The sequence below is a fragment of the Eleutherodactylus coqui genome, chromosome 6 (assembly GCF_035609145.1).
Source record: "Eleutherodactylus coqui strain aEleCoq1 chromosome 6, aEleCoq1.hap1, whole genome shotgun sequence".
Lineage (NCBI taxonomy): Eukaryota > Metazoa > Chordata > Amphibia > Anura > Eleutherodactylidae > Eleutherodactylus > Eleutherodactylus coqui.
Window position 1 is genome coordinate 229,395,864 of NC_089842.1, and position 26,012 is coordinate 229,421,875.

The 26,012-nt window shown below is 44.2% G+C and overlaps 1 protein-coding gene across 3 annotated transcripts in view; it reads left to right on the forward strand.

Moving 5' to 3' along the window:
- Window positions 1-26,012, forward strand: part of SEMA6C (semaphorin 6C) — a 179,777-nt gene that overhangs the window by 146,367 nt on the left and 7,398 nt on the right. Inside the window, exons 12-19 of one of the 3 annotated variants that reach the window (XM_066609054.1) lie at window positions 1,545-1,676; window positions 4,279-4,434; window positions 4,629-4,802; window positions 4,884-5,021; window positions 6,982-7,059; window positions 8,350-8,402; window positions 11,270-11,320; window positions 18,848-18,997. In XM_066609054.1, the coding sequence (XP_066465151.1) occupies window positions 1,545-1,676; window positions 4,279-4,434; window positions 4,629-4,802; window positions 4,884-5,021; window positions 6,982-7,059; window positions 8,350-8,402; window positions 11,270-11,320; window positions 18,848-18,997 (932 nt within the window). The remainder of the gene's footprint in view (window positions 1-1,544; window positions 1,677-4,278; window positions 4,435-4,628; window positions 4,803-4,883; window positions 5,022-6,981; window positions 7,060-8,349; window positions 8,403-11,269; window positions 11,321-18,847; window positions 18,998-26,012) is intronic. The other 2 variants (XM_066609055.1, XM_066609056.1) reach the window with 2 other exon arrangements.

Below are 26,012 nucleotides of genomic sequence, written 5' to 3' on the forward strand. Positions count from 1 at the left end.
CCGAAGCAAGGGAGATGCGGCCGTGAGGAAGAGAAGAGCTTCCCGGCCCGCTGCGGGTGAGTAAATTCTTTAAATTCCTATTTTAGGTCTCCCGCGGATCCGGACGGCTTCCATAGGCTTCAATAGAAGCCCGCGGGAGCCGTCCCCGCGGGAGACCCGCACGAAAATGGAGCATGGTCCAGATTTTTTCATGCTCCATTTTTTTTTAAATCCCTTTTATTGACGATCCGCGGGTATTTATGTACCCGCGGGTGGTCAATGCATCCCTATGGGGTGCGGATCCGCGTGCAGGTAATCCGCTGCGGATCCTAAATCATATTTTCCCCGTGGACATGAGCCCTTAAGCTGCCCAGATGAGTTATACAGGTAAACTGTCAGACAGTCTAAGGAACTTGTTCGAAGTGTAAAAAAGCTGCAGATTTTTTTCGGGGGCAGCCAGCAGAATTTTCATTTTCACTTTGGACATAAATATAGAAGAAAACACCACACTTCCCTAACTTCTAGCAAAGTATCTGCAGAGTTACTAGACCCGTAAAAAGGGATTAGCTAATGATAGCTATTAAGAGTTCATGACGCAATCCTACCTTCTCTTTCTCCGTGCACCTGAGGCCTGGTTATTATATATTAATGGCTACTCCCCAAAGGGCTATGAAAACTGCACGAGTGCATAGAAAGCTGCCAATAATGGCCGCACAGAATACGACTGCGTCCTGGAATAGCGAAGCATTATACAGACCCTATTAGTGGATTAGGTAAGCAAAACAGAGCCGTACGAAGATGCCCAGTAGGGCCGTGAAACAGAAATTAAGTGGCTGGGAAAGTTCAGAGGAAGATTTAACGCCGGCTCTGCGGCTGCTAGACAAAACGTAATAAAGACGGGACGATAAATTACTGGGTTATAAAGAAGGAAACCGCAGGTAATGGAGGGCAATACATCAGAGTGAGGTGCCAGAGCAAGAGGCCTCCTCTCCAGGCCGCACACTTCATCCCAGAGACTGCTGGGAGATGTTGGGAATAAATCCATTTATATCAGTGTTTTCCACTGCAGTGAATGTATCATCTCATAAAGGGAATTGATCCTCGGGGACGCGTTATTATAGGGCGGTATGCACATTAGCGTCTATGCGGCGTCACACATATGGGTATCGAGGGAAAGCAACCGTTAAAATGGGAGATCGATACTGCAGTCCAAATTGGGGCAAAATCGTTATTAATAGATATTTCTGTGTAGATGGTGGGAGGGGAGGCATTATCTAAAATACGGTAATGTACAACCACAAGCCACAGGCAGACATGTTGGACAGGTGACAGTAACAAGAATGGAGTCTATTTTACATTTTGGGGTGCTATTTTAAAGTGTCACCCTTGCCTTATGAGGAGAGGAAGCAGTAGCAAAAAATACGAGATATATTTGTCTTCTATAGGGTCGGTTTTTATTTAAGGAGGAGCTTCCAATGAAGCAGTAGCGCATAATTAACTCATGGTAGATGTTTTATCAAGAAAAGAAAACTCACTTGAAACTCATCCAGAATTTTCCCTTGTAGCATCACCGGATCTGGGGTGTGTGCTTTCTACATGGATGAGATTGAGAAAGTTTTTAATGGGAAGTTCAAAGAACAAAAGACCACTGAATCTGCTTGGACTCCAATTCCAGAAGATAAAATCCCAGTTCCCAGGTAAGTGTAGCTTCGGACCTCTGAAGCTTTAAGCTATAGAGTTTCTTGTTTATAAAGAGATCCACAGCTGGAGGCTTTGAGGAGACCCATATCTTGAATCTTAAGATCCATAACTTGATGGGTATTAGTGTATCTTGACACCACCGGAACTAGGGATTTGACATGGCTTCCATGTAGGAACGCCCCTGTCAAATCCCTAGCTTTGGTGGCGTCAAGATACACTAATACCCATCAAGTTATGGATCTTAAGATTCAAGATATGGATCTCCTCAAAGCCTCCAGCTTTTTGGTGCAAAATGTAAAGGTCCTGGAAGATCCTACCGGCAACAGTGAAAGTCGGGTGTGCTGTGCTGTGCGTGCGGCGGCAGTTTCTCACTGTCCCCCGCCGCTGTGGCCTCCCAGCGCTGTATGGCCTCCGTGCTGTGTTCCTCCTGTGTTACTGTGGCAGTGGCGGCGGTCACACTTTTTTCTGGTCTGCGTGCTCACCTCTGCGGATGCCTGTGCTGGGATCCCTGCTGTCCTCTGCGTGCGCCGGCTATCACGGTCAGTCCCACGGCGCTCTGCCCTCCGTTCTGCAGCCCCGGCAGGGAAGAGGGTGCACGCTCTGCTCTCCCTACTGATGCCCCCCGCCCTCCTTCCCCCCTGGGTACGGTGAATCGGCTGCCTGCGGGGAAGCAGACAGCACAGTGGTGTCCCTAGTCATGCCCCCCTCAGCACTGGATGGTGCGCCGGCGGGGAACGAGCTTGACGGCCCCGTGGTGCTGGCGCTGCCTGCGTCCACCAGGAGTCTCAGTATGTATTTCCAACAACGCCTCGTCGGCTTTTAATGCTGCGCCACAAGTGAAGTAGGTTAACGGTGCAGTGGTGCTGGGGCTTGGTACCTGCTGCCGTGGTAGCTTGCAGCGGTGGTCACTGTTTGATTTTTCCATATATCCTTAGTAGGCTGCCAGGACCTGCAGCCCATGCAGCTCAACTACCAATCAGGTACAGGGGGCGTCAACCCCCTTTCAATCTTGACTCCATGAGGACTTCCTGGTGGCATCAAGATACACTTATACAAACCTGATGTTTCCAGGCAATCTACAGCGTGAGGCTCATAACTTGAGACTTTAAAGATATCCACAGCTTGAGTCTACAAAGAGACCCATAGTTTGAGGCTCCCAAGTGATAAGCTTTAAGGCTTCTACCCACTAGCGTTTATTTTTAATGCTGCGATATGGCTGCGTTTTTTTCAATGGGACTTTCTAATGTTAAAATTGCATCGCACAAAAATCGCAAAAGCACAAACTTGCGATTTTTGTGCAATGCGATTTTAACATTGGAGAGTCCCATAGAAAAAAACGCAGCCATATCGCAGTGTTAAAAAAAGCTAGTGGGTAGAAGCTCTTAGGCTGGGTTCACACAGGGCGGATTCCCGTCGGAAATCCCGCGGTTTGGCTTACACCGCGGCGGCTTTGAAGCGGCCCGGCTGCTTACTTTTCCGTTGCGGCCGGCGCTCCCATAGAGGAGAGCGCAGCCGCGACGAAAATAAACAACAAAAAAAAAGGAAATAGACATGCTGCATCTTTTGAAACCGCAACTGCGGTTTCAGCCAGGCTTACCGCAGCAGATTGGCCGTCCCGTGTGGACGAGGTTTCTGAGAAATCTCGTCCACATGGCTGGCTAATTCTGAGATTAGCGGCCGCGGCAAATCTGCCCTGTGTGAACCCAGCCTTAAAGCGATTCATAGCATGAGGTTTATAGGAGATCTATAACACGAGGCTTTGAGGAGATCTATAGCTTGATATTTGAAAAAGATCCATACCTTGACACTTCTAGGAGATCCATAGCTTGAGGTTTCATAGTGATCCACAGCTGGAGACTTTTAGGAGATCCATACCTTGAGTCTTAAGATCCATAACTTGAGGTTCCCAGGTGTTCTGTAGCTTGAGGCTCATAACTTGAGACTTAAAAGATAGCCACAGCTTTTGGCTACAACGAGATCCATAGTTTGAGGCTTATAGGACATAAGCTTTAAGGAGATTCATAGCATGAGACCTACAAAAGATCCATAGCTTTGGGTTTCTTGGAGATCTACAACATGAGGCATTGAGGAGATCCATAGCTCAAGTCATCAAAGAGATCCATAGCTCAAGTCATCAAAGAGATCCATAGCATGAGGCTTTGAGCAGGTCCATAGCTTGACATTTCAAAGAAATCAATACCTTGAGGCTTCCGGGAGATCCATATCCTTGAGACTTTGATAAGATCCATGTTTGCTGTTTCAAAGAGATCCATAGTTTGAGCTTTTTAGGAGATCCATAGCTTGAGTCATCAAGGAGATCGATAACTTAAGACTTCTAGGAGATCAATAAAATGAGCTTAAGGCTTTTAGATCTATAGTTTGAGATGACAAATAAATCCACATGTTGAGGCTGCAAAGAGATTCATAAGTTGAGGCTTCCAAGAGATCCATAGCTTGAGGCTCATAGCTTGAATTCCAGAACGATCGAAAGCTTGAGGCTTCAAAGAGATTCATAAAGTGAAGGTCACAGGGATCCATAGTTTGAAACTTCCAGGGATTTATGGTTTAACTCTTGACATTTCTCTTTCCATCATCCAGGCCCGGCTGTTGTGCAGGTTTTGGCAGTGCAGCTTCCTACAAGGCATCCAATGAGTTTCCAGATGAGACCCTTTCCTTCATCAAATCGTTCCCTCTCTTAGACGAATCTGTGCCTTCCATTACAGAGACACCATGGTTTACAAAAACCACCAGCAGGTACAGAGAAACCAATGAGTTAGTAACTTGACGACCATTTGGCAAGGGAGAACTCTAGTTTTCCCCCAAAAAATTCTGATGAAACAGATAAAGATGAATGCCTTTCATACCTTTTACTGTGTCAAGAGTTCTTTGACATATATTGATACAGGTCCATTCCTCACATTTCATCCTTTACTAATCTCATTTCCCAGGTTTAAACTGACACAGATAGCTGCAGATACCTCTGCCGGTCCTTACGGAAATTACACGGTCTTGTTTTTGGGATCCGAAGATGGGAAAATCCTTAAGGTTCTCACGGGAACTACAGAAAACTCCACAGTGGAAACTGTCCTTCTGGAAGAGATCAATATCTACAACCAAGACAGGTAAGGGATGGACCTTCAGTCCAGTCCTTAATGGTGAGATTATACAACCAACACAATCCAATAAATCATTTTATCACATAGGTGTGGTGGGAAGATTGATGATGGGAGGATCTTGGGACTGAAGTTGGATCGAGACAATTACGCTTTGTTTGTCGCCTTTTCCAGCTGTATCATTCGTGTTCCTCTCAGCCGATGTGAATTGTTTGGGACCTGTAGGAGGTAAGTAACACGTATACAAACTTGAGAGCATTTCCAGTGGTGGTGGTTGGCCAAGAACATGGGGTCTTCTGGACTTTTATATCGGACCCTTCATTGTTAATGCACATATTTGAGCCAAAACACTGGCTGTCATCTGGTCCCTCTGGTGTCAGATTCTAGATACACTGCTCAAAAAAAATCTCTGAACACTTAAGCCTCACAGTACAACCCCACTTACACTTCAGGGACATCAATCTGTCCAGTTAGGAAGCAGAAGTGATTATGTATCCATTTCCCCTACTTTGGCCTACCGGAGAGGTAACGGCAAGACACCCTCAGAAAGGGACTGCAGACAATTCCTCTCCTTTTCCTTCCTGACTGATTCTTCTCTAGTTCTGAGTTTTGCTGGTGTCCCTGTCACTACTAGTAACATGAGGCGCTACCTGCAGCCCAATTAGGTTGCGTAGGTAGTCCTGCTTCTCCAGGATGGCACAACCATATGTACCATCACAAGATAGTTTGTTGCGTCTCCCAGCACGGTCTTAAGAGCATAGAGCAGATATCGGGACACAAGCTGCTACACAAGGAGAGCTGTACGGGGCCATAGAAGGGCATCAACCCAGAATAAGGACCGGAGGATAGAGGATGGCAAATCTATACGTGTCTTCACAAGGAGGTTTGCTGTGCTCCCCTGCACAATCTCAAGAGCCCTGAGCAGATACCAGGATCTAGGCTGTTAGACGAGGGGAGTTTAACAGGGCCATAGAAGGGCATCACCGCAGAATCAGGACCGGAGGAACAGGAGAAGCGCCTCCTGAGGCCTACAAAAAGACCTCGAGTGGGCTATTGATCTAACTGTCAGAAACAGACTCCATGAGGGTGGCCTAAGGGCCTGACATTCAGTAGTGGGACCTGTGCTTACAACCTAGCACAAAGAATTCCAAAATTGGCAGGTCTCCCATTGGCGCCCAATTCTTGGTAGAGCAGGCCCACACTGGGCACTTGTGACAGACATGAAAGAGTCTGGAGACGCCGTGGTGAATGAGATTGATGTGTGATTGAAGTGTTCCTTTCATTTTTTTTGAGCACTGTAGTTTCTTCTGTACGGTTTTGTATTTCCTGTCCTGCGTGCATAAAATAAAAAAACAAAAACTTGATGCGTTCTTCTGCCAGAACATTACATATTGCACGTATTAAAGGCTCCATCAATCAAAGGAATGGAACATAACGCCGAGAAGAAAGGAGAACAGCGGCTTGTGCTGTATAAGTGGGCTGTATTCATTACAGCAATCGCTTCACATCTATTGTTCCCGCCAGTTTTGGAACCAATTGAAAAAAAAATCCCTTCTGTTCCAAGTAAAATTAACCAGCTCAGTAATAATCTCATTAATAAAGTCACATCACATGTGCGCATCTCAAGAACAAAGCGGCTTACAATTCATGACTTATCATTCATTCCCCGCATGCCCCATAATGAGACAACCCTCCCCGCCAACACAAGCGGGTAAATACACCAGGCTGAATAACCCTACCACAAAGTCATCAGTATTACGAGACGTGCAATAATGTTTGATGGGGTCCCAGGGTGCCCGCTGCTGCTGCTGCTCTGGTGGCAGAAAGGGAAAAGCTTTAATTTGCAGACTCCTTATTTCGATGGGAGCCAAGAGAGAATTGACGGCTAGAAAAAGCTTGCTTGCCAAACGCATCCCACTCAAGCCTCAGATCTTTGGAAGGCTGCCAACAACGCATGGTGCCTACCGGGACCCCGATGTAAGGATGTCTGTTGATGTAGATGGATTTTTTCGATAACAATGGTAAATGTTCAGGGCTAATCTCAAGACCTTCTCGTATAGGCTGGGGCCTATTCGCCTCTTGTCTGTTTGAACCGGTTTTGAACATGGGTGGCGTAAAGTACAAAAATGTCACAGACCCCGTTATAAAAAGTTATACTGTACAAAGTCAATTACTTTCCTTCCGACAGAAGCTGCCTGGCATCAAGAGACCCATACTGCGTGTGGTTAAAATCGGGAAGCTGTGCCAACTACCGAGGTGATATAAGGTAATATACACTGAGCCCGTCATGTTATGCATCTTTCATGTTATAACGGGGAGCGGGCGCAGTTTTTCTTAATCTCATATAGCAAACTGTGGATTAAGATTTAACGAACAGAGTAGACCGTCCCCTAAGATCTAATTAAATGTAGTAAAGATGTGAATAATCAGATAAATAGAAAGGCAGCTACATCATCTTCTCCTCCTGGCCCACATATCATGGTTAGGATTAATTCCATTGGTAGAAATATTTAATTCTAGCAATTAAAAAAAAAATAAAAAATATATATATACATATATATATATATATATATATATATATATGTATACATATATATACACTACATGGTGCATCACCACGACTCAGTACAAAATGGCTGCTGGCATCATTGAAAGAACAGCACATAATAATTTTGTCTGAAGATAAGAATAGTCTTTCTTCAGAATGTTTCAACTTCTTTGGGGTCTTCAGGGTTCTAAATATCAACTTCATGAGTGCCTTCAACCATTTTGACTGTTGACTTTTTTTTCCATAAATGGCATCCCCTGTTCCTAAGCATATGAACACCATAGAGTGGGGCCCCCACTTGGGATTCCCCTCTACAGTATGTCCCAGAACAGAGAATTGCTCAGTAAGACCAGCTCCCATCTTGGTGGACCTTCTGCCATTCTATTATTACAGGATAGCCATTAATTTGATTGGTCATACTGTAATAGTGAATTTTCCCTGCAAAGAGTGGGGATGGCTTTGACCTCTCCAGCAAAATCAGCAGCTTCCCAGGAATATAAAGAGCAGGATTCGAGGTGATCAGCTGATCGCCCTTTGACGCGTATTCTCAAGGGGTATTGTATTTTGGTAGAACTCCATTAAGGTGCCCATACAGCTTAGATGAACGTTGGATATACCCACCACTTCCAGCAAGATTGGACGATCAAGTAATGTGTATGGAGGTATTTTTAACTCTCTCCGGATGGCAGGTGATATGGGGTGGAAGGTGGGGACAATCTGATATGTTGGATTCCACAAAATCCAATCCATTTGTCCTCATGGGGCGATAAGCTATCACCGGAAGCGATTGGCAGTGACTTAATAACCATTGACCCAATAAGCCAACAACTATCTAAGTTCTAAAATGTTCAGATTGTGGAAAGTCAGACTTGATATGGTTGCGGATTGTCTTGCTTTTTTTTCTTGCCACCCATAATCTTCTTAAAACGTTCATTAATACTCTACTCCAAGACAGTTGTGGTGTCCAGGACCTTATATTGATTGGAGATGTTTTTTAATCACTTCTAGGGTTGGATTTGAGCAAGATATCGAGCAACCAAAGCATCGAGGCAACTGTCAAGGTGAGTGGGACACTTTCCAAAAACTTTTCCCTTTCGAATGCTAGAGGTAGCCTAAGGACAGGCATCTACATTACTACGGGGGCACAGAAGTGGACCCATGTTGGCCGAGTTCCTAGCTACCTTAATCGACCCACCACCTAATAACCACACTGGGTGACAACAAAAAATAGGATAGGCTATCAAACAACGTGTGACCGTGTATGGTTGGAGGTAAGAGTTAATATGTCAGTGGTAATGACAAGACTTCATGGGGGTGGTAGTAAACACAACAGGAGATTATTTGCAGGACATGAATGTCATGTTTTATAGGAATAGATTTGGCCGTGGTAAAATGTGTGTCCTACAGATAGTTCCGTCTCGGCAGGAGGCCTCTGCGACTGGGTTTCTTAGACCTTTTGCTTTCAGACTCCACGGTGAGGCTGATATGATGAAACTGCCTGTATATTAACTAGCGGATTTTACTCTCTCAAGTCTGATTTCCTATCTCATATTTCACGACGGTCGAAGCCTTCTGGGCGTATTACAAGACTCTGTATTAATAAAGTCAATCCATACGGCCAAACCATGCTGCAAAGTAAAGATCCCATTAGGAGCTCTGACATTTACAAGATAAACGGCGACTGATGGCTATTGTTTTCTAGTTCGATGTTGCCTTTATTTATTATCCATCCATAGGGCCACATTAATTTTTTACTTTGAGCTTTGCTTGGTAGCATCAGCCAACCTCATTCTGGTCTATTCTGTAAGCAGAATATGGAGCAGAACGTTAGATTAAATGTACACACTTAAAGGGAAAGTCCACATTAAAAAAAAATTGGTGGAGAATGTTTTTTGACTTTGGTAACGCCTAACGAGAATTTTTGTGCATTGAATATAACAGGTAGGTTAATAAAAATTTATTAGACAAGTCTAATAAAAATATTACTGCAGGAATAGTTAGCCCGTCTTGAAGTTCCCCTTTAACTAATGGTGGTTTAACCCCTTGAGTGGCGGGTTTCCTACCACCCTGTCGTGCCCAACCAGGGCAGGTTTTTTAAAATGGTCTAATCATTGAATTTCAACTAATTTTGCAGTTGTGTCTCAAGAGCCATAACTTTTTCATTTTTCCATTGACATGGCCATATGAGGGCTTGTTTTTTGCGGGACAAGTTGTGATTTTTTAAACAGAGGGGAGGAAAAAAAGAAATGGGGAAAAAAGAAAAAAAGGGGCCATGTCATTAAGGGGTTAAATAATGCATTAACTTCCTTCTCTGGGTCATTACGACGCATGGATACCACATGTGTGATTGTATTTTTGATTTTTTACAAAGTAAAGGGAGACAAGTGTTTTTATAATTTTTTTTTATAATTTTTTTACTTTTTTTTTTCTTTTTTTTCCTTTTGTCCCTTTAGGGGACTTCCACAGGGACCCATCAGGACCCCTGATCACATTCCGGGGGTCCGATGGTGACAGCCATTTACATGCTGCAGTGACAGCCCTTTACATGCTGCAGTCACATAGACTGCAGCATGTAAAGGGTTAACACAGCAGAGATTGGAGGTTTTCTCTGATCTCTGCTGTAAGAGCTGGTACCTAGCTGTCCTCTGACAGCTAACAACCAGCTCTCCCTGCCACAGAGACCATCGGCTTGCTTCTGACAAGCCGATGGTCTCTATGGCAACCTGTAAACAAACCAGTGCAGGAGATTGCCGGCATATCGGCAATATCTTCTGCTGGTTTTTCAAAGCCCTTGCTTTGTTCTCTGTGGGTCTGTGCAGGCAGAGCACACTGTCACAGCTTGTGGCATTGTGCTCTGCAGCTCCCATAGTGATACATAGCCCGGAAATCTTCCGGGCTATGTTGCTATGAGCAGTGGAGCTCGTCCCGGAAAATTTCCGGGCGTGCCACTCAAGGGGTTAAAAGGTTTGCCATACACCAACAACTATCAGACAGCTGTTTTCCCTTGCTCCCCCATACACACGAATGTTTGGCTCAGCTGAGTGTTCAAGGATGTAAGCCACAATCAGACAATGCTTATCTCATAGGGAACAAATGGATCAGGCATTAAAATTCAACATCCCCGTTCCTTCTTATCCCCCAACATCATGTGTCAGGTGAAAGTTGAGCAACCTTACTGTTATTGGCGGGTTTAGACAGCCAAACACTAATGTCTATGGCCTTTAGGCGCTCTTCACGCTTGCAGCGTTGTTTCCAATTCTAACGGAAGCCGTGACCCAAACATAGGCCCGTCACATTACAGACGTCCACTACTCAAATTGATTCAAAATGTCTACCATTTTGATAGCAAAAACAGGAGTAGGACAGAATTTGCAAGGAAGCCCTCCATAAAAACTTTACACCCCCCCCCCTAGGCTTTGATCCTGTTTATATAAAGATTAGCGAGTGATAAAATGTTCTAAAAAGACTCATTTTCTCATAAAGGACACATTGTAGTCTTGACCCTGGCTCTTGAAGACAAGATGGTAATGCCTTGTGTAACCTCGCAGGGTGAATCATGAGTTCAGTACAGTAGACAATTGTTCACAAATGGCTCCCAGATCCCACTGAGCTCAGTGACTGAAGTGAATCTGCGAAACGCGTTGTTCTTAAAACAAATGTTGTGATACTGTGTGTTATTGTGTATTGGAGACGAAGCATGAACCACGAGATTCACAATCAAAGTCTGTGTGTGTCTTGTGATATTGTTTTTATTATGTTAATGACCTTTTTACCTCTAAATTATACTATTTTTTTCACTCTCTCTATTTATCCATAAAGTTTTTGGAAATTGTTTTTTTGTGGATGTAAAAAATGAAAATTTCAAAAATCAAAGTATTTAATTTCTCGGTCTTTAAATTGATATTTTTTTGTTTCATCTGAATTCCAGATGTGGTCACCGCCTCAGGAAGTACAGACATAGAAGGTGACTCTTCTTATGGTAACTTTCTTGTCCTTTTCTTTTCCAACCTTCCGTCATCTTTCCCTGCCTATATCCCTTCCTTTCCAATACTTTCCACTTCATATCTATCACATGGTCTTTCACAAGAATTACCCAGAAATCCTCAAAATCTAAGTTAATTAAAGTGGTCATGAAGCCACTGAGGTAAAATGCATCTGGCCAAACTCGTCAAGGTTGTATTGTTAAGCTGGTGAAGTTTGAAGTCCTCGTATAGTCCATGAAAATTGATTTCCAGTGTCCATGGTGGCAGCCAAAGACAATTTGGTGCGTTTTATGACATTTCCTCTCTAAAGCAATTAATAATTTGGTTGAAAACAAGACTATGACTTTTTATGAAAATTTGAAGGGGGGCCACCAGTCACCCCATCAACTTTTTTTTTAACACCGGGTTCTCATATATCAGCTGTGTTTACCCAGTGGTGTCATGCCGGAGTCAGACGCAACCAATGACATTTTGGGTTCACCAGTCCTGTGTCCATAGTCAGATAGAAAAAAGCTATAAAACATTTTTCTGTCCAGTGCAGGGCGTTATCTAGCATCAAAACCAACGTACAAATGCCATGAAGTGTCCCATAGAAAACTATAGTGATCTAATGCCTCAGGAACACAGCTGTATTATGTATCCCTATTTTATGGGTCTGTAGAGGTCTATGGGTCTAAACTGCACCTCATTATACTGTATCTGAGGGAATCAAAAAGAAAAAAAAAATTACCATGTTCCCTGGAAACTTTGGGGAGAGTACAGTACCATACGAAGGAATATAAAGATACCTTATCCCCTTAGTGACATGGCCAATTTTGGACCTAAGGACACGATGATTTTTTGGGATTTTCATCTCAAAAACTGTAATTTTTTTCATTTTTCCGTCTCCTTGTTTTTTTTTGTTTATTGCATGGCGAGCCGTAGTTTTTATTGGTACTATTTTTGGGTATGTATATTCTATTGCAAAACTTATACATTTTTTGGGGAGGGCAGGGGGAATATTTTTTTCTGAGTGTTGATATGATTACGACAACACCAAAATGATATATATGATCCTTTCATGGAAAATATAATGTATTCAACTTTCAATGCATTTTTTTTAGAAGCAAAATGAATACAGATGAGCGAGCGTACTCGGTAAGGACAGATACTCGAGCGAGTATCTTCCTTACCAAGTACCTGCCTGCTCGCCCGCAAAGATTCAGGTGCCGGCGGGGGGCGGGGATCGGTGGGGGGGAACTGGAGGGAGATCTCTCTCTATCTCCCGCCCACGCAACCTCCAGCTCACTCGCGCAACACGGCGCTCACCCCTCCCGGCAGCCGAATCTTTGCGGGTGAGCAGGCAGGTACTCGGTAAGGACAATACTCGCTCGAGTACGCTCGCTCATCTCTAAAAATTAAAAAAAAAGAAGCATTTTAGCTAAGTTTTTTTGCTTTTTTGTGCAGTGTGTTCCATTGTGGCAGCAAAACGCTGGCTGTCAGTCACAGCATGCTCCCGCTGTAGATGTGCAGGCTCAGCTTCTGAGCCTGCGCCATCCGTAGGATGTAAGTTTATATACATTCGCAGGAGCCCCTTGCCAGCAAGGACATACATCTACATCCTGGGGCAGGAAGGGGTTAAGGCCCATGAATAATTGTTAGGCCTCCCAAATACTGCTTATAATTATTGGAACATTATTTGTAAGTCTCATTTGCAGAAATTAAGAATTTGCAAAAAAAATTAATAATTTACAAACATTTGTCAACTATGTCACATAATACAAAAGAACAACATTATTTAATGTGGTGAAAGAGGCAAATGAAAAAATATGGACTGTCGCTTTAAGGAGTTTATTTATTTTTCACTTTTTCTTTGTTTTTTACTTTTTTTTTTATTTTAGAGTGTTTTGGCATATTCTTCAGAAACTAATGAGAAGCCTTTTAGTCAGCTGCTTATGTGACATTCTCCTTGTCTTCATTACCGGCACTAACATTTTTAACATTATCAGCCTATTACCGCCTGTCCATGTAAATTAGTACTTAGGAGAAATGAACGGGCGGTGTCAGATAAAGAAAAAAAAAAAGAAAAAATTTTAATTAGGTTTTAACATTTTATTTTTTTTTTAGCTTGATGAAAAATGATCAAGAATTAATTTGTGAACCCGCCACACTTTACTAAAACGGGGATCATCATAGCGGATAGAGGAGACAGCGTCTGTGTATTCCAGTGACGAGGATTAGAAGAGATGGTATATCATTAATTTAACAGCAGGTCCCATCTCGTATCTTCTAAGACGTCTTGCTTTAAGCTCAGATTTGTCACTCTAGAGAAAGGTGTTTGTCAGATGGGAAGATTTACTGAAGTGTGACATACACAGCGAGAGAGAAGAAGCATCAGCCAGATCACTGAAAAGTTACCAAACCGGAATAAGCGCCTATATTTAACCATGGCAGTGGAAAAGGGGGGGGGGGGGGGGAGTTCTTGAATTTACTGACTTAGAAAATATAGATCTAGAGGTTTTATATATATATATATATATATATATATATATATATATATATATATATAACCTCGCAGCTGGCATAAATTTCAGTCTGATACATACAGTTGCCGCCAGATGTGATAAATGTATTAAAGGGGTTGTCCTGTTACTGGACACCTCCCCTTCAGTAGAACCTCCATGTATTAAAATAATTAATAGAACTATACTTACCCCTCCATGGATGCTGAGCTCCGGCACTGCAGCCCCGCTGTGGTCCCAGTGATTGTTGTGACTGATGATGTCACAGGAAATAAGGTGACCCTCGCAGCCAATAAGAGGCTGCAGGATTACTGTTCATTCTCCTAGTGTCAGAGCTCAAAAGCCATGATGCCAGGAGTTCATCAAAGTGATGCTGCCTCTCATTGGCTGCAGCGGTCACCTGATATCATCTGACATTATCTGTCACAACAGTCATCAGGACTACAGTGGAACTGCAGCCGCTGGATTCCAGTGGCCGTCGAAGAGTAAGTTTATTATTTTAGTACATGGGTCCTACTGAAGTAGGGTTGTCCAGTAACCGGACAACCCTTTTAAGAAGCTTGCACCTGTTTATACGTTTCCTAGGCTCACACTGGTCCAGGGTTTACTTAGACTGATGTATGAAACGCTGGTCCAAGTAAGTGTTCCTTGTTTTTAGGTTTTAACATTCCCATGTATGTATGGATTGAGGCCAAAAACATATGTTTAGACACCTGTCTAAGTAAAGGTGGTTCTGCCCTGAAGTGGGCCGAATGTATTAAGAGATACGGGCCTCTTAATACATTTGGCGCATCTTTCGGACCGTTCACGTGTCAAGGCTGGAATGTACGTCCGCTACAAGCTGGCATAGGTTTGTATTTTAACTGTATTTTTTATTACAAAATTTATAAGGTTTACAATTAGAGATGAGCGAACCTACTCGGCCACGCCCCTTTTTCGCCCGAGCGCCGCGATTTTTGAGTACTTCCGTACTCGGGCAAAAAGATTCGGGGGGCGCCGTGGGTGAGTGGGGGGTTGCAGCGGGGAGTGGGGGGGAGAGGGAAAGAGAGAAGGCTCCCCCCTGTTCCCCGCTGCTACCCCCCGCTCCGCCACGCCTCCCCCCGCCCCCCGGCGCCCCCCGAATGTTTTCACCCGAGTACGGAAGTACTCGAAAATCACGGTGCTCGATCGAGTAATTACTCGAAACGAGTATGTTCGCTCATCTCTATTTACAATAATACAATAAACGTAAAGTAAAATATTGCAGTCTCATTAGCTTAAAACAAGCTGCTCACAGATTGGAGGGAGAGAGAGAAGAAACATAGTTGTCAGGCAGGTTATAATATAATCTTCTCTTTTGAGTCCCGGTCCAATCCTGAACTTGGAGTGTTGTAGAAGACAGCCAGAACACAAACGGCCTGGCCAGGGCCTAACTTGAATTAAGCGGAAGTAGGGGAGGGGTGGGTGGAGGTAGGGATGGGGAAAAGAGAGGCTTTTGAGATAGTGGGAGTTCTTCCCATGGGGTGGACGTCACGAAGGGCAGTCTCGGGCTATAGGGTGTAGATTTTAGAGCCGTTTTTTGTTTCTTTTGTCAAAGGGAGGTTAAGGATCTATTATATTGTGTGGGAGAGAGTATTCCAGCCATGGGGTCCATGTTTTCGAAAATTTTCCATGTCTATCGGATAGAATAGAGGTCAGTTTTTCATTTATTAGGTACCAATCCAACCAGCGCTTGACCTCAGTAAAGTCCAAGAAAGTTTTGCGCCATTAGTGGGCAATAACTTCCTGGAGTCAGAGGGGATGTCATCTAAACGTTGGTTTAATACAGCTTCCCAAGGGTTCTTGCGTATATTATGGCTGTGACTGAAGATATTAGGTAATAAACCTGAATCCATAGTCTCTTAACCCGAGGACAGGACCACCCAACGTGGAGCTTATCTCCTTAAGCTGAACATCCTCGGAAACAGTTAGGAGAGCGTCCGGGTATTGCATGGGCCACTCAGTCTGGGGTTAAACACCAATGGAATAAGATATTAAAGGACGTTTCTTACATTAATATATTTCTGGCGCTGCTGTTAATAGACTCCCATATCTGGGTCCAGTCCTAATCCGAAAGCGTTTATCCTAGGTCCCTTTCCCAGCGTGAAATGCAAGGTAGTTGTGTACGATAGGGGGAATGCACCGATAGGTTTTAGCGATAATTTACAATAGTTCACGGCACAAATGATAGTAAATTGAACGGGCCAATGAGGCCATACACTTTTTTTTGCCCAGCCCTGCTCACTTTTTGAAAAAAAGTGCCGGTGGCTGGTGTAAAAAGGCCAAAAGTCATAAACTATGGCATGCACCATAATAGTGGCTTTAGTTGTGTCTAGATAACCAATAGCTTTTCAGTAGCTTAGAATAAGGGCTAATGCCCACGGCCGGATGTCCATGGCGTTGCCCCGCAACTATTAGGTTCTATTGAACCTAATAGCTTAATGTTCACGCTGTAGACTTCCACAGCGTAAAATAAACCATGGCATGTTCTAAATGCCGCAGGAATACACGGGGGCGGCTTGCATTGTAGTCAGTGGAAGCTGGCTGTCACGCTATACTTCCACTGTAGTACAGCAGAAGTATCACGTGAATATGCGGCCCCGCCCACCGCCGGCTGTGTCATCTAACATGGCCGGTGGTTATGCTTTGTATTGCACATGCGCGCCGGCCCTCCATGCGGATCCCTAGTGGTCAGTATGAGGTTTTGGGGGGCGCCGTGGCGGAGTCCGCTGCGATGTTCCACTGGCGGAGTCTGTCACGGCCGTGGGCATGAGCCCTAAGAAATTTATCACAATAAGGCCGCCTGCAGACGGCCGGGTCGGATCCGGCTGCGAGAATTCTCGCAGCGGGACCCGACCCGAGCCCCTGCAGAGAGCAGCGTGTCACTCACCTGCTCCCGTGGCCCTGGATCTTTCATGTGCCGGCTGCTCAGACCGGAGCCGGCGGCCGGGGAGTGACATTTCTGTGCGGGGCTCGATTTGTTTTCTGCGCAGGATTTCACGCAGACAAATCGCGGCCGTCTGCATTGGATTGCGTATTGTAATGCAATCCTATGCAGGCGTGTACGGGCGGAAATTCTGCAGCGGAAATCCCGCCTCCCGTGTGCAGGAGGCCTATAGCTAAACTTTGCTACATCCCATGATAAAAAAAAAGGGTCCAGTAACTGCATACACATAGTTTACAATCTGAGCTGTTTTCTTAGATGTAAGATTAACATTTTTTAAATTTAATTTAATTTACTTTTTTTTAATTAAAATACCTCCCAAAAATCTTTAAAAAATTAACATATAAACATTAAATCCTGTTAGGAAATTAACTGAATATTTTGAGCCAAAGAAACACCAAATGAGCATTTTTAATAAATAGACATTTTCTCAGTTTTACTTTATATCCATTTTATGTTATTTTACCTTGTTTTTATATTTCTTTTTTTACATTACCTTTTTCATTCATTTATTTAATGACATTTTGCTTGTGGTCTCAATATTAAAATAGATTAAATAAATAAATCGGTTTAAAACAATAAAATACAAAAGAAAACTTTAAACTTTCCATTAAAAGATTCTTTAGAGTTTAGGTTTTAGAAATGTCTACTGGATGACGTACGTACATGAGTAAGGGTAACCCACAGGGATGAGCGAGTATACTCGCTAAGGCACTACTCGCTCGAGTAATGTGCCTTAGCCGAGTATCTCCCCGCTCGTCCCTAAAGATTCGGGAGCTGCCGCAGGGTGGGGAGCTGCGGGGGAGAGCGGGGAGGAACGGAGGGGAGATCTCTCTCTCCCTCTGTCCCGCCCACTCTGCCCCGCTCCCCGCTGCGACTCACCTGTCAGCTGCGGCGGCCCCCGAATCGTTAGGGACGAGCAGGGAGATACTCGGCTAAGGCACATTACTTGAGCGAGTAGTGCCTTAGCGAGTATACTCACACTCTATATGACAAGAACATTTTATATAGAACACCGAAACCGACCACTTAAAGGATAGGAAATGTAAAGTTATTTCCGGTCTTTAAAGTGTTCGTTAATGCTTTCCTGCTCGTTAGGCAAATAAAACAAATCTGACAAAAGTGAAGATTGTGAAATTAAATTATATTATTTTATGCCCATATGTTCCACTCTTGTGAAACCAAAGCATCTCCACCACCTTGTGACGGACCACGGTTACTGCAGCTCCGAGATCTTCTGTATATGACTGCATACACTGATCGTTTTCCATATTTTGAGTTTTACTAAAATCCCCAAATTTTTGCTGATGTTTTTATCAATACAAATGTATCAAATAATACCTTTTTGGGCTTCCGCTCCTTGAAGAGCACAGAGTAGATCATAGGCCCCACTCATTTTTCACTACCGGTATATTTTTCAAAATTTTTCGACCTGAAATATATATTCCTGGGAGTCTTGTTTGGGTAATACGATATATATGATAAAAATGTAAATGTCTTTGTTGGATCTGTCAATTTAAGGTCAAGACCATTGTGTAATTGTCCAATTCCTGCACTGCCCATATGTTTGCATGTACAAGTTGAAAGCTTTATTTCATAATGTGGTGCAAATCACAATATGATAGATCTTTTAGGCAAAGGGGCGGGGATTGTCAATGGAAATTAGTTGGCTTTTTTTTGGTCCGTTTCACTAATTGATATTGATCGCAGTCATTGTTAAATGTAATATCTGTGTGGCCAGTATTAATCACAGCAGGTTTAGCTAGTTTGCACCATGTTATGGCATAATCCTTTAAGTGGGCTCACTATCCTGGTAGCCCTTTCAACAGGGTCCCGATGACAAAGTTGTCTCCTCTTACACTGGGTTACGTAGCTGTTTCCATATTGAGTCACATTGAATGGTGTTTTGCAACTGTCACATTAACCTGACTGTTCCACCACAACCACCACCCCAACCCCTTCCCTTACTGCTCCCCGATAACCTGCACCCTATTCACCGCTATTGATGATGTTGCCTTTGCCTATGTTTTATTATGTTTTATTTCTTGCTGGTAATGCAGGGAAAGTCCCGCCCAGCAGTGACATCACCATTGCCAGTGTTGCCTCCCTTGGGGAAGTGACTCACCCAGGCGGGCCTCACTACGCCCCGCCAGGCGTGACATCAGACGGTTACTACCAACGTTCTGCCTGGCACATTCTAAAAACCCAGGGTAAGAGGGGTATTCGTTCTTTGCAGCCCTAGGCTCTTAGTCGTAGAATTAACTCGGACGTGTAGATGCTGCCGGTCAGTCCTGGCTTGTACCTAATGAGGTGCCACATCGCCTCCCTTTCCCCCCAGCCATTGTCCCTCCCACCCATCCTTGATGCAAGGCCTAACATCTGCTTTGTCCATTGTGTGCTGGTTAGCTGTCCCCCTGGCTGTCAGTGAATTTATGGCAGACAGTGCATGAACCGTGCATGAGACTCCGACACTCTCATTACATGTGATAATTGTGTTTGTCTTCTGACTTGTTTGTCTAATTCATCTCGGGTTTTTTTTTTCTTCCTGGAAGACATCATGCAGCGATATTACCCAGGAATGAGTCATAAAGACGCATATGTGCAGGGGCGCTAGAAGTTTGAGATGTTTTTTTTTCGCTTAAAGGAACTGTACTCTTAGTTCCACTTTATTCTTGAGAGAAATAGACGGCAGTGTTCTTCAGGAGAATTGGAAAATACCAAAAAAAATTCCTTCCCCACCATGATCACCACCTTACTACTCTATTTTGGCTATCTCTGAGGGCCTACAGAAATAAATATATAGACATGTTAATGAGCAGCCTGCATTATCACATTGTATTTCACACTAAACTTTGGCGTACTGCTCCTTTAAATGCCTTTTTATTTTTAAGGGGCACTAAATTTACATAATACACACCTAGGAGGAGCTTTGGGTGGAGTTTTTTTAGAGTGCTTAAAGGGTTGTTCAGTTGTAAACTATTGATGGTCTTCCATCAGGATAGGTCATCAATAGCAAATCGACGGGGTCCATCATCCGGGACCACAGCTGATCAGCTGTTTCCCAGGCCAGTGCTCTTGTGCCCTGAGCTGATTTCGACACGAAGCAGACAGATCTGTTCCTATTTTATGGGCCAGGCTACCATTAAAATGAATAGGAACTTGGTCTGCAATACGATGCCTTGCCACTGCAGTAGAAATGGAGCTGTCTGCTTCCTCCTGAAATCGGCTCAGTGCATAAGAGCACCGACCCAGAAAAACGACAGAGTATTGATGACTCATCCTGAAGATTAGCCATTAATAGTTTAAACTGGACAACCCCTTTAACCTCATGGAGGTCCCACACTTGTCCTTTTGTCTACCAGAAGCCACAGAGACTCTTGCCTATTCCCTTCTTCTGGGTTCCGACAAGGTCCAGTTTTTGACCAGCAGAAACAGGTGTGTGGGTTTGACAACCATCTAAGAACCCATTCTCTGTCACTTCTGGTTGTCAAGAATGAGAGTTCAGGCAGACCTCCCCTTCCTAAGAATCCCAAAACAGCTGATTGCAAGGAGTATGAGATGGCTGAAAACTTCAACCAAAGCCTTCAGGTTCTGGGTAAAGTTGAGATACAGAGGCGTAATTTGAAGTTCCTGGGACCCAACACAAAATCTGTAACAGAACCCACAACTCTAATGCCTGAGACCTGGGCCCTGGTGCACCAACACCCCCTGGCTTTATTGGGATAGTCCCCAATCTTCCATTCTTGGTCTGTAACTTGTCAGTACATCTGAAATTACTTGTCCGCTTTCAAGATATTTTGCATCACGAATGGTAAAATTTTTGGAAAAATTTTTTTCAGAATTTGCAAAAAAGATTTCCCCTTCTCTCCTGCCTGAATGTCAACAGCAAAGTAAATATAGACCGAGTCTATTTATACCTGCCCCCAAAATACCAGCAGCCGAGTCCAAAACACATCAATCTCTGGAAAAAAAAGATATGAAAAAAAAAAAATTTCAATTTGTAGATCTTGAACTTTAGAAATAATTATCTGCCTTCTCTTCGTCCCCGGAAGGCTCCTCACCTCAACATGAATTGGGTTAAAATAATTGATTTGAGAATAGGATAGAGAGAAAATGCAATTTCTCGACACTTTTTCGAAAAAAAGAAATTATTCCAAGAATGTCGAAGTTTAAAAAAAAAAAAAAAATTTGAGCGCGGACAGATTTGAGGGAGCCGCTGCCGTCCACAGAGGAGTCAGTGTGTAATTATTATAGCGGTATATTAGTTTATGCGATTGCCCTACCTGCTGTCGTAGGCTTTGAACGAAAGAGCTCATTACGTCTCGGCAGCTGAGCACGCTCCGGTTTGATTGGCTCCCACCTTTCATTGCATTACCAACGCTCAGCTTTCGCCGGTTTGAATGAAGTTGTCTCGGGGCCTCAGACTCGGCTCCTGCCAGGCAGTCTTTAGGGATGAAGGCTGGTTACATTAGCTAACACAACAATGACTGAGACTTCGGCTTTTTCTTTATCGGGGGTTGAATGGCAGTGCTTAGATTTACAGAGTTCCTTGATGTCTCATGCGACTCTGCAGCTTCTTCTGCTGGAAAATCTCTTTGGTCTCTTTGCGACATGAGTCAGACATGAGAGATAGAGGAAAAAGCGGCAAATGCAGCCGGCGTGACAATGCGCTACAAATTTTAAAAAACAGCTTCTTAGAGGAGATCTTCAAAAGAACCTCAGGTCACCAAGAAGAATGCGCTCAGATTACTAGTTTACTCCATAAAAGTAGTCAATTAAAGGCATAGTTAGCCAAACTGGTCCTAGCTATAAAAACGTGCAAGAGCATAGTAATATAGGCGATTGGGACTGCAGCTGCACTAGGGCCCCTATGCCCACAGTGCCCCCTGCCATATAAGAAATGACTGCTTAATTTTAATGGAACACCTTGAGGGTGGAGCATGGTACAAAGAACACCAAAGAGAGAAGTAATGCTCCCTCCCCTAAAGCCCGGCACTTGACTTAACATGGTGTATTGTTTTTACCCAGTGTTCCTTTAAAGGGATATTCCAGGCTCTTCTCAACTACTGATGGACTATCCTCTGGATAGTCCATCAGTAGTTGATGGATAGGGGCTCACCGCTTGAGACCTTCGTCCATCAGCTGATCGTCTGGCCTTTGCATTTAAAGCAGACAGTGAAAGAAGCGGGGGGCATTGAAATCAATGGGAATATCGCACTGCTATTCCACTTCCTGTTCCTGTTACTGACATCCTGTCCTGGGCAGGAAGTATAATAGCAGCGTGGCTTTCCCATTAATTTCAATGGAAGTGAAACTGGTGCCCCCACTTGCCTTCCTGTCCGCGGATGACTGGCAGTGGGACAGACAAACAGCTGACGGATGGGTTACTGAGCAACAGACCATCAACTACTGATGGCCTATCCAGAGGGTAGGATCAGTTAAAAAACAGCCCACACTACTCCTTTAATGTGCACCAAAACCAAAATACAACAGAAAGATTATACAATATTAGTAGGGATGAGCGAGTATACTCGCTAAGGCACTACTCGCTCGAGTAATGTGCCTTAGCCGAGTATCTCCCCGCTCGTCCTGAAAGATTCGGGGCCGGTGCGGGGCGGGGAGCTGCGGGGGAGAGCGGGAAGGAACGGAGGGGAGATCTCTCGCTCCCTCTCTCCTGCCCGCTCTCCCCTGCTCCCCGCTGCGACTCACCTGTCAGCTGCGGCGGCCCCCGAATCTTTAGGGACGAGCAGGGAGATACTCGGCTAAGGCACATTACTCGAGCGAGTAGTGCCTTAGCCAGTATACTCGCTCATCCCTAGATATTAGTAAAAGTGGTATTAGTAATACTTAGTGGTAATATTTCAGCTTTTTGGAGGAAGACCTTTTGTAACTTCGTAGGGAAGTATAATTTAGGATCACATCATTCATGACATCACTTTCCTCGATGATGTCCTACAGTGAAGGCCTCCATTCTCTTGAATATTGGATCAGCCAACAATAGGAGTGCTTCAAGCCTGAAGGATGAATGATCATGACTAGGTATTAGAGTCCGTTGAGGCCTACAGACATTGTAGGAAACCCTTTTGTGACTGAACTAATATCTATAAAGTTACTAAGATACTAGAAAATACTAGAATGTTAGATACCACATAAGCGATAAGTCCTATGACTTAAGTTATTCCTCACTGATGTCTTAAATTAAAGGGGTTTTCCACGACTTGGATATTGATAGCCTCTCCTCAGGATTGGTCATTAATACCAGATCGGTGAGAACCCCCACAAATTAGCTGTGTGAAGTGCCCACAAAACTTGTGTGAGCCACATGGCCAATTCACTGCATACCAGATACAATGCCCTACATTTCATAGTGGCTTGGCCTGGTATAGCGTCTTGAGTCCTATGGAGGCTATATGACCAATGAAAATGACATCACAGGGTTCGTCAATCAGCTGATTGTCGGGGATCCCAAGTGGCGGAGCACCTTCGATCTGATATTGATGGCTCATCCTGAGGATAGCCCTTAGTCCTGGAAAATCCTTATAAAGGCAGATTTGCCTTATATATTGTTTCAAGCCAGAAAATGGCCGCCCTAGCTTTGTTACATCGCCAATTAGGCTAATCGCCATTAATGCTAATCCTTTCAATCAAATTTGAACAAACTACGGCCTACCTGGAATTAAAGTACACATTTCATGGCCAAGCAAGTATCTGACTGGGGTGGGGTGTTTTTTTAAGGAAGGAAAGGGCAGTATAAATTTTTTAAAAAGTCATCAGTAAGTATCGCATGACCATCAGATACAAGTTCCACCCTTCATCAAACATACCATTTTTTTAGTTCCCCATTTGGCCTGTGTGTCTTCTTCATCATTTTCGTCATCGAGCGATGAGCTGCACTGGAATCCCAAGTGGAGACTCTGCGGATAATTGTACCTTTGGCTGCTCCATTGCTGTTTGTTGTGTTTCCTTATCGCGGAGCTCTCCGGGGAGCAGACAAGGTTTTTGGGGAGTGTTTTCGTTTCCTTTCTTTTTTACCTGAACAGAATTCTAAACTCAATTTCTGTCTTCTCAACAAAAAAGCTTTGTTTTTTTCTGGCTGGAAGCCTGAAAACAAGTGCAGAGTCTTGGCTGCATTTTAAAAGAGTAGCTGAACAGTAAACATCTTAAAAACAGGAGCAACTTTAGCCCGTAAGGGACTAAGCAGCATTAGAGTTGTCTATGAAGAGGGCCATGTCTCTTACTTTGACCCCCAAATCCTCATTATGTAGGGATGTATCGGGGTAAGTGAGTTGTCGGGGAATGTGCCTAGGTTGGTGCCAACAAGCTTCTCAGCGCAGGTCCAGCCTCATACGGTACACCACACTATATATAGTGTACAAATAATACAACACCTCCTTAGAGGCACCCAAATGACAGTGGTATATATTAGCTCAAAACAATGTCCATACAGTTGCCAAAATAACTATATAGTGCTACGCAATACCAAGATATAGAGTTTAAATGGGTTGTCCTGTTATAAACTATTGATGGCTATCCTGAGACTGGAGCATGCGTGCACTGAGCAGACTTTTACAGGAAGCAGACAGTTCTATTCACACTGCGGTGGTCAGGCTTGGTACTGCAAGCCATTGATTTCTATGGGAACTTATTCTTCAGTACCAAACTTTGCCACTGCAGTGTTTCCTGCCAAAATGAGCTCACTACACAAGCACAGTAGCCAAGACAGCAGCAGAACGCCATAGGTCCTGGGAGATGGACTCCCCTTGAACTACGTATCGTAAGGATAGGCCATCAGTGCTTTACAAATGGACAACCTCTTTAAGTACCAAGAGAGAGTGACGAAGTTAGGCTGCCTGCACACGGGCATCGATTCTTCCTGCACATGAACAGCTCCAATTGCAGTTTCCGCTCGCGGAGGAAGAATTGCAGCATGGTCTATTTTTGCGCGGTGTCTGCACGGACAGTTTCCATTTAATTAATTGGAAGCCGTCTGAACCATGTCCCGTACGCAATTAACATTGCAGACAGGTCGCTGATCCTGCGTCATCGCCGATTGACTGAGAGGAGAAATGACAGGTACGAGCAGACGCCGCTGCTGTCAGGGTTGGATTCCGCTGTGGGCTCCTGCATGTGGAATCCATCTCTACCATGTGCAGGCGGCCTAAAAGGTATCTAAAAACAGTGCCAGAAAATGCCTGAATAATGCTACCACACAGCTAAAAAGACCCACAGTGATCACAAGCCTTAAGGGCCATTTACACCAAACCAACGATTGGGCAAAAACACACCTAGGAATGTTCTTTTTCCCGATCATCGGCCCATGTCAAGGTGCCACCAATCACGCGACGAATGAGCAAACACAATTGCATCTTTTATGCCGCATGAAAACTAATCTTTGTCGGCAGCACATCACCCAATGGATGTGCTGCAAACAATGATGAAGCTCTATGGGGGATTAATGATTGTGTAAGCGATTGTTCATCCTCTAAGGGCTCCTTCAGACTGGCGAGAGCAATATCCGGCCGTGATTTATGGCCCGGCATCACCCTCGCCATCCTTCTGAAACCCTGGATGCGAGGTGTTTTCACATGTAAACACCCTCACATCCCTGCAGGCTTTCCCTTCATCTCCGCCGTGGCTGTCATAGCCGCATCATGAGATTGCGATGTTCTCCCACTTTTTTCACAACCCCCGGATGGGACAGCTTTGAAGGAATCCCCTGCTGCAGAGGATTGCAATGTTCTCCCACTGTCTTCAATGGGACCGCCGCTGCTGCCGCCGGCCCCATTGAAAACAATGGGCAATATCGCAAAAAGAAAGGATATGCTGCAATGTGTTTCCTGCACAGCATCACATCGCGGTGCCATGCAGGAAAACATCGCAAATGTCAATGAATCCATTCAAAAGGATGGGTTTCATATTTGTGCGTCTCGCAATGCACAAATCTCGCACGATTTTCTCACCAGTATGAATGCACCCTAATAGAGTCTGAACTGGGCTCTGTGAAGGGCCAGTAGACGAGAACCAATCTTGTTGATCGCCATTCATCATAAATGTTTTTTTCCAATGTTAAAGGACCCTTAGGTCCTAGATATGAAGACAACCTTTGGACTATACCAAAACCTGATGGTTTATAAGCCTGTGAAATTCCTAAGATGAGAACTTCTAGGACTCATCGTGTCACAACCTTATACATTAAATGATGCCACAGCTTGGGAATGATGATGT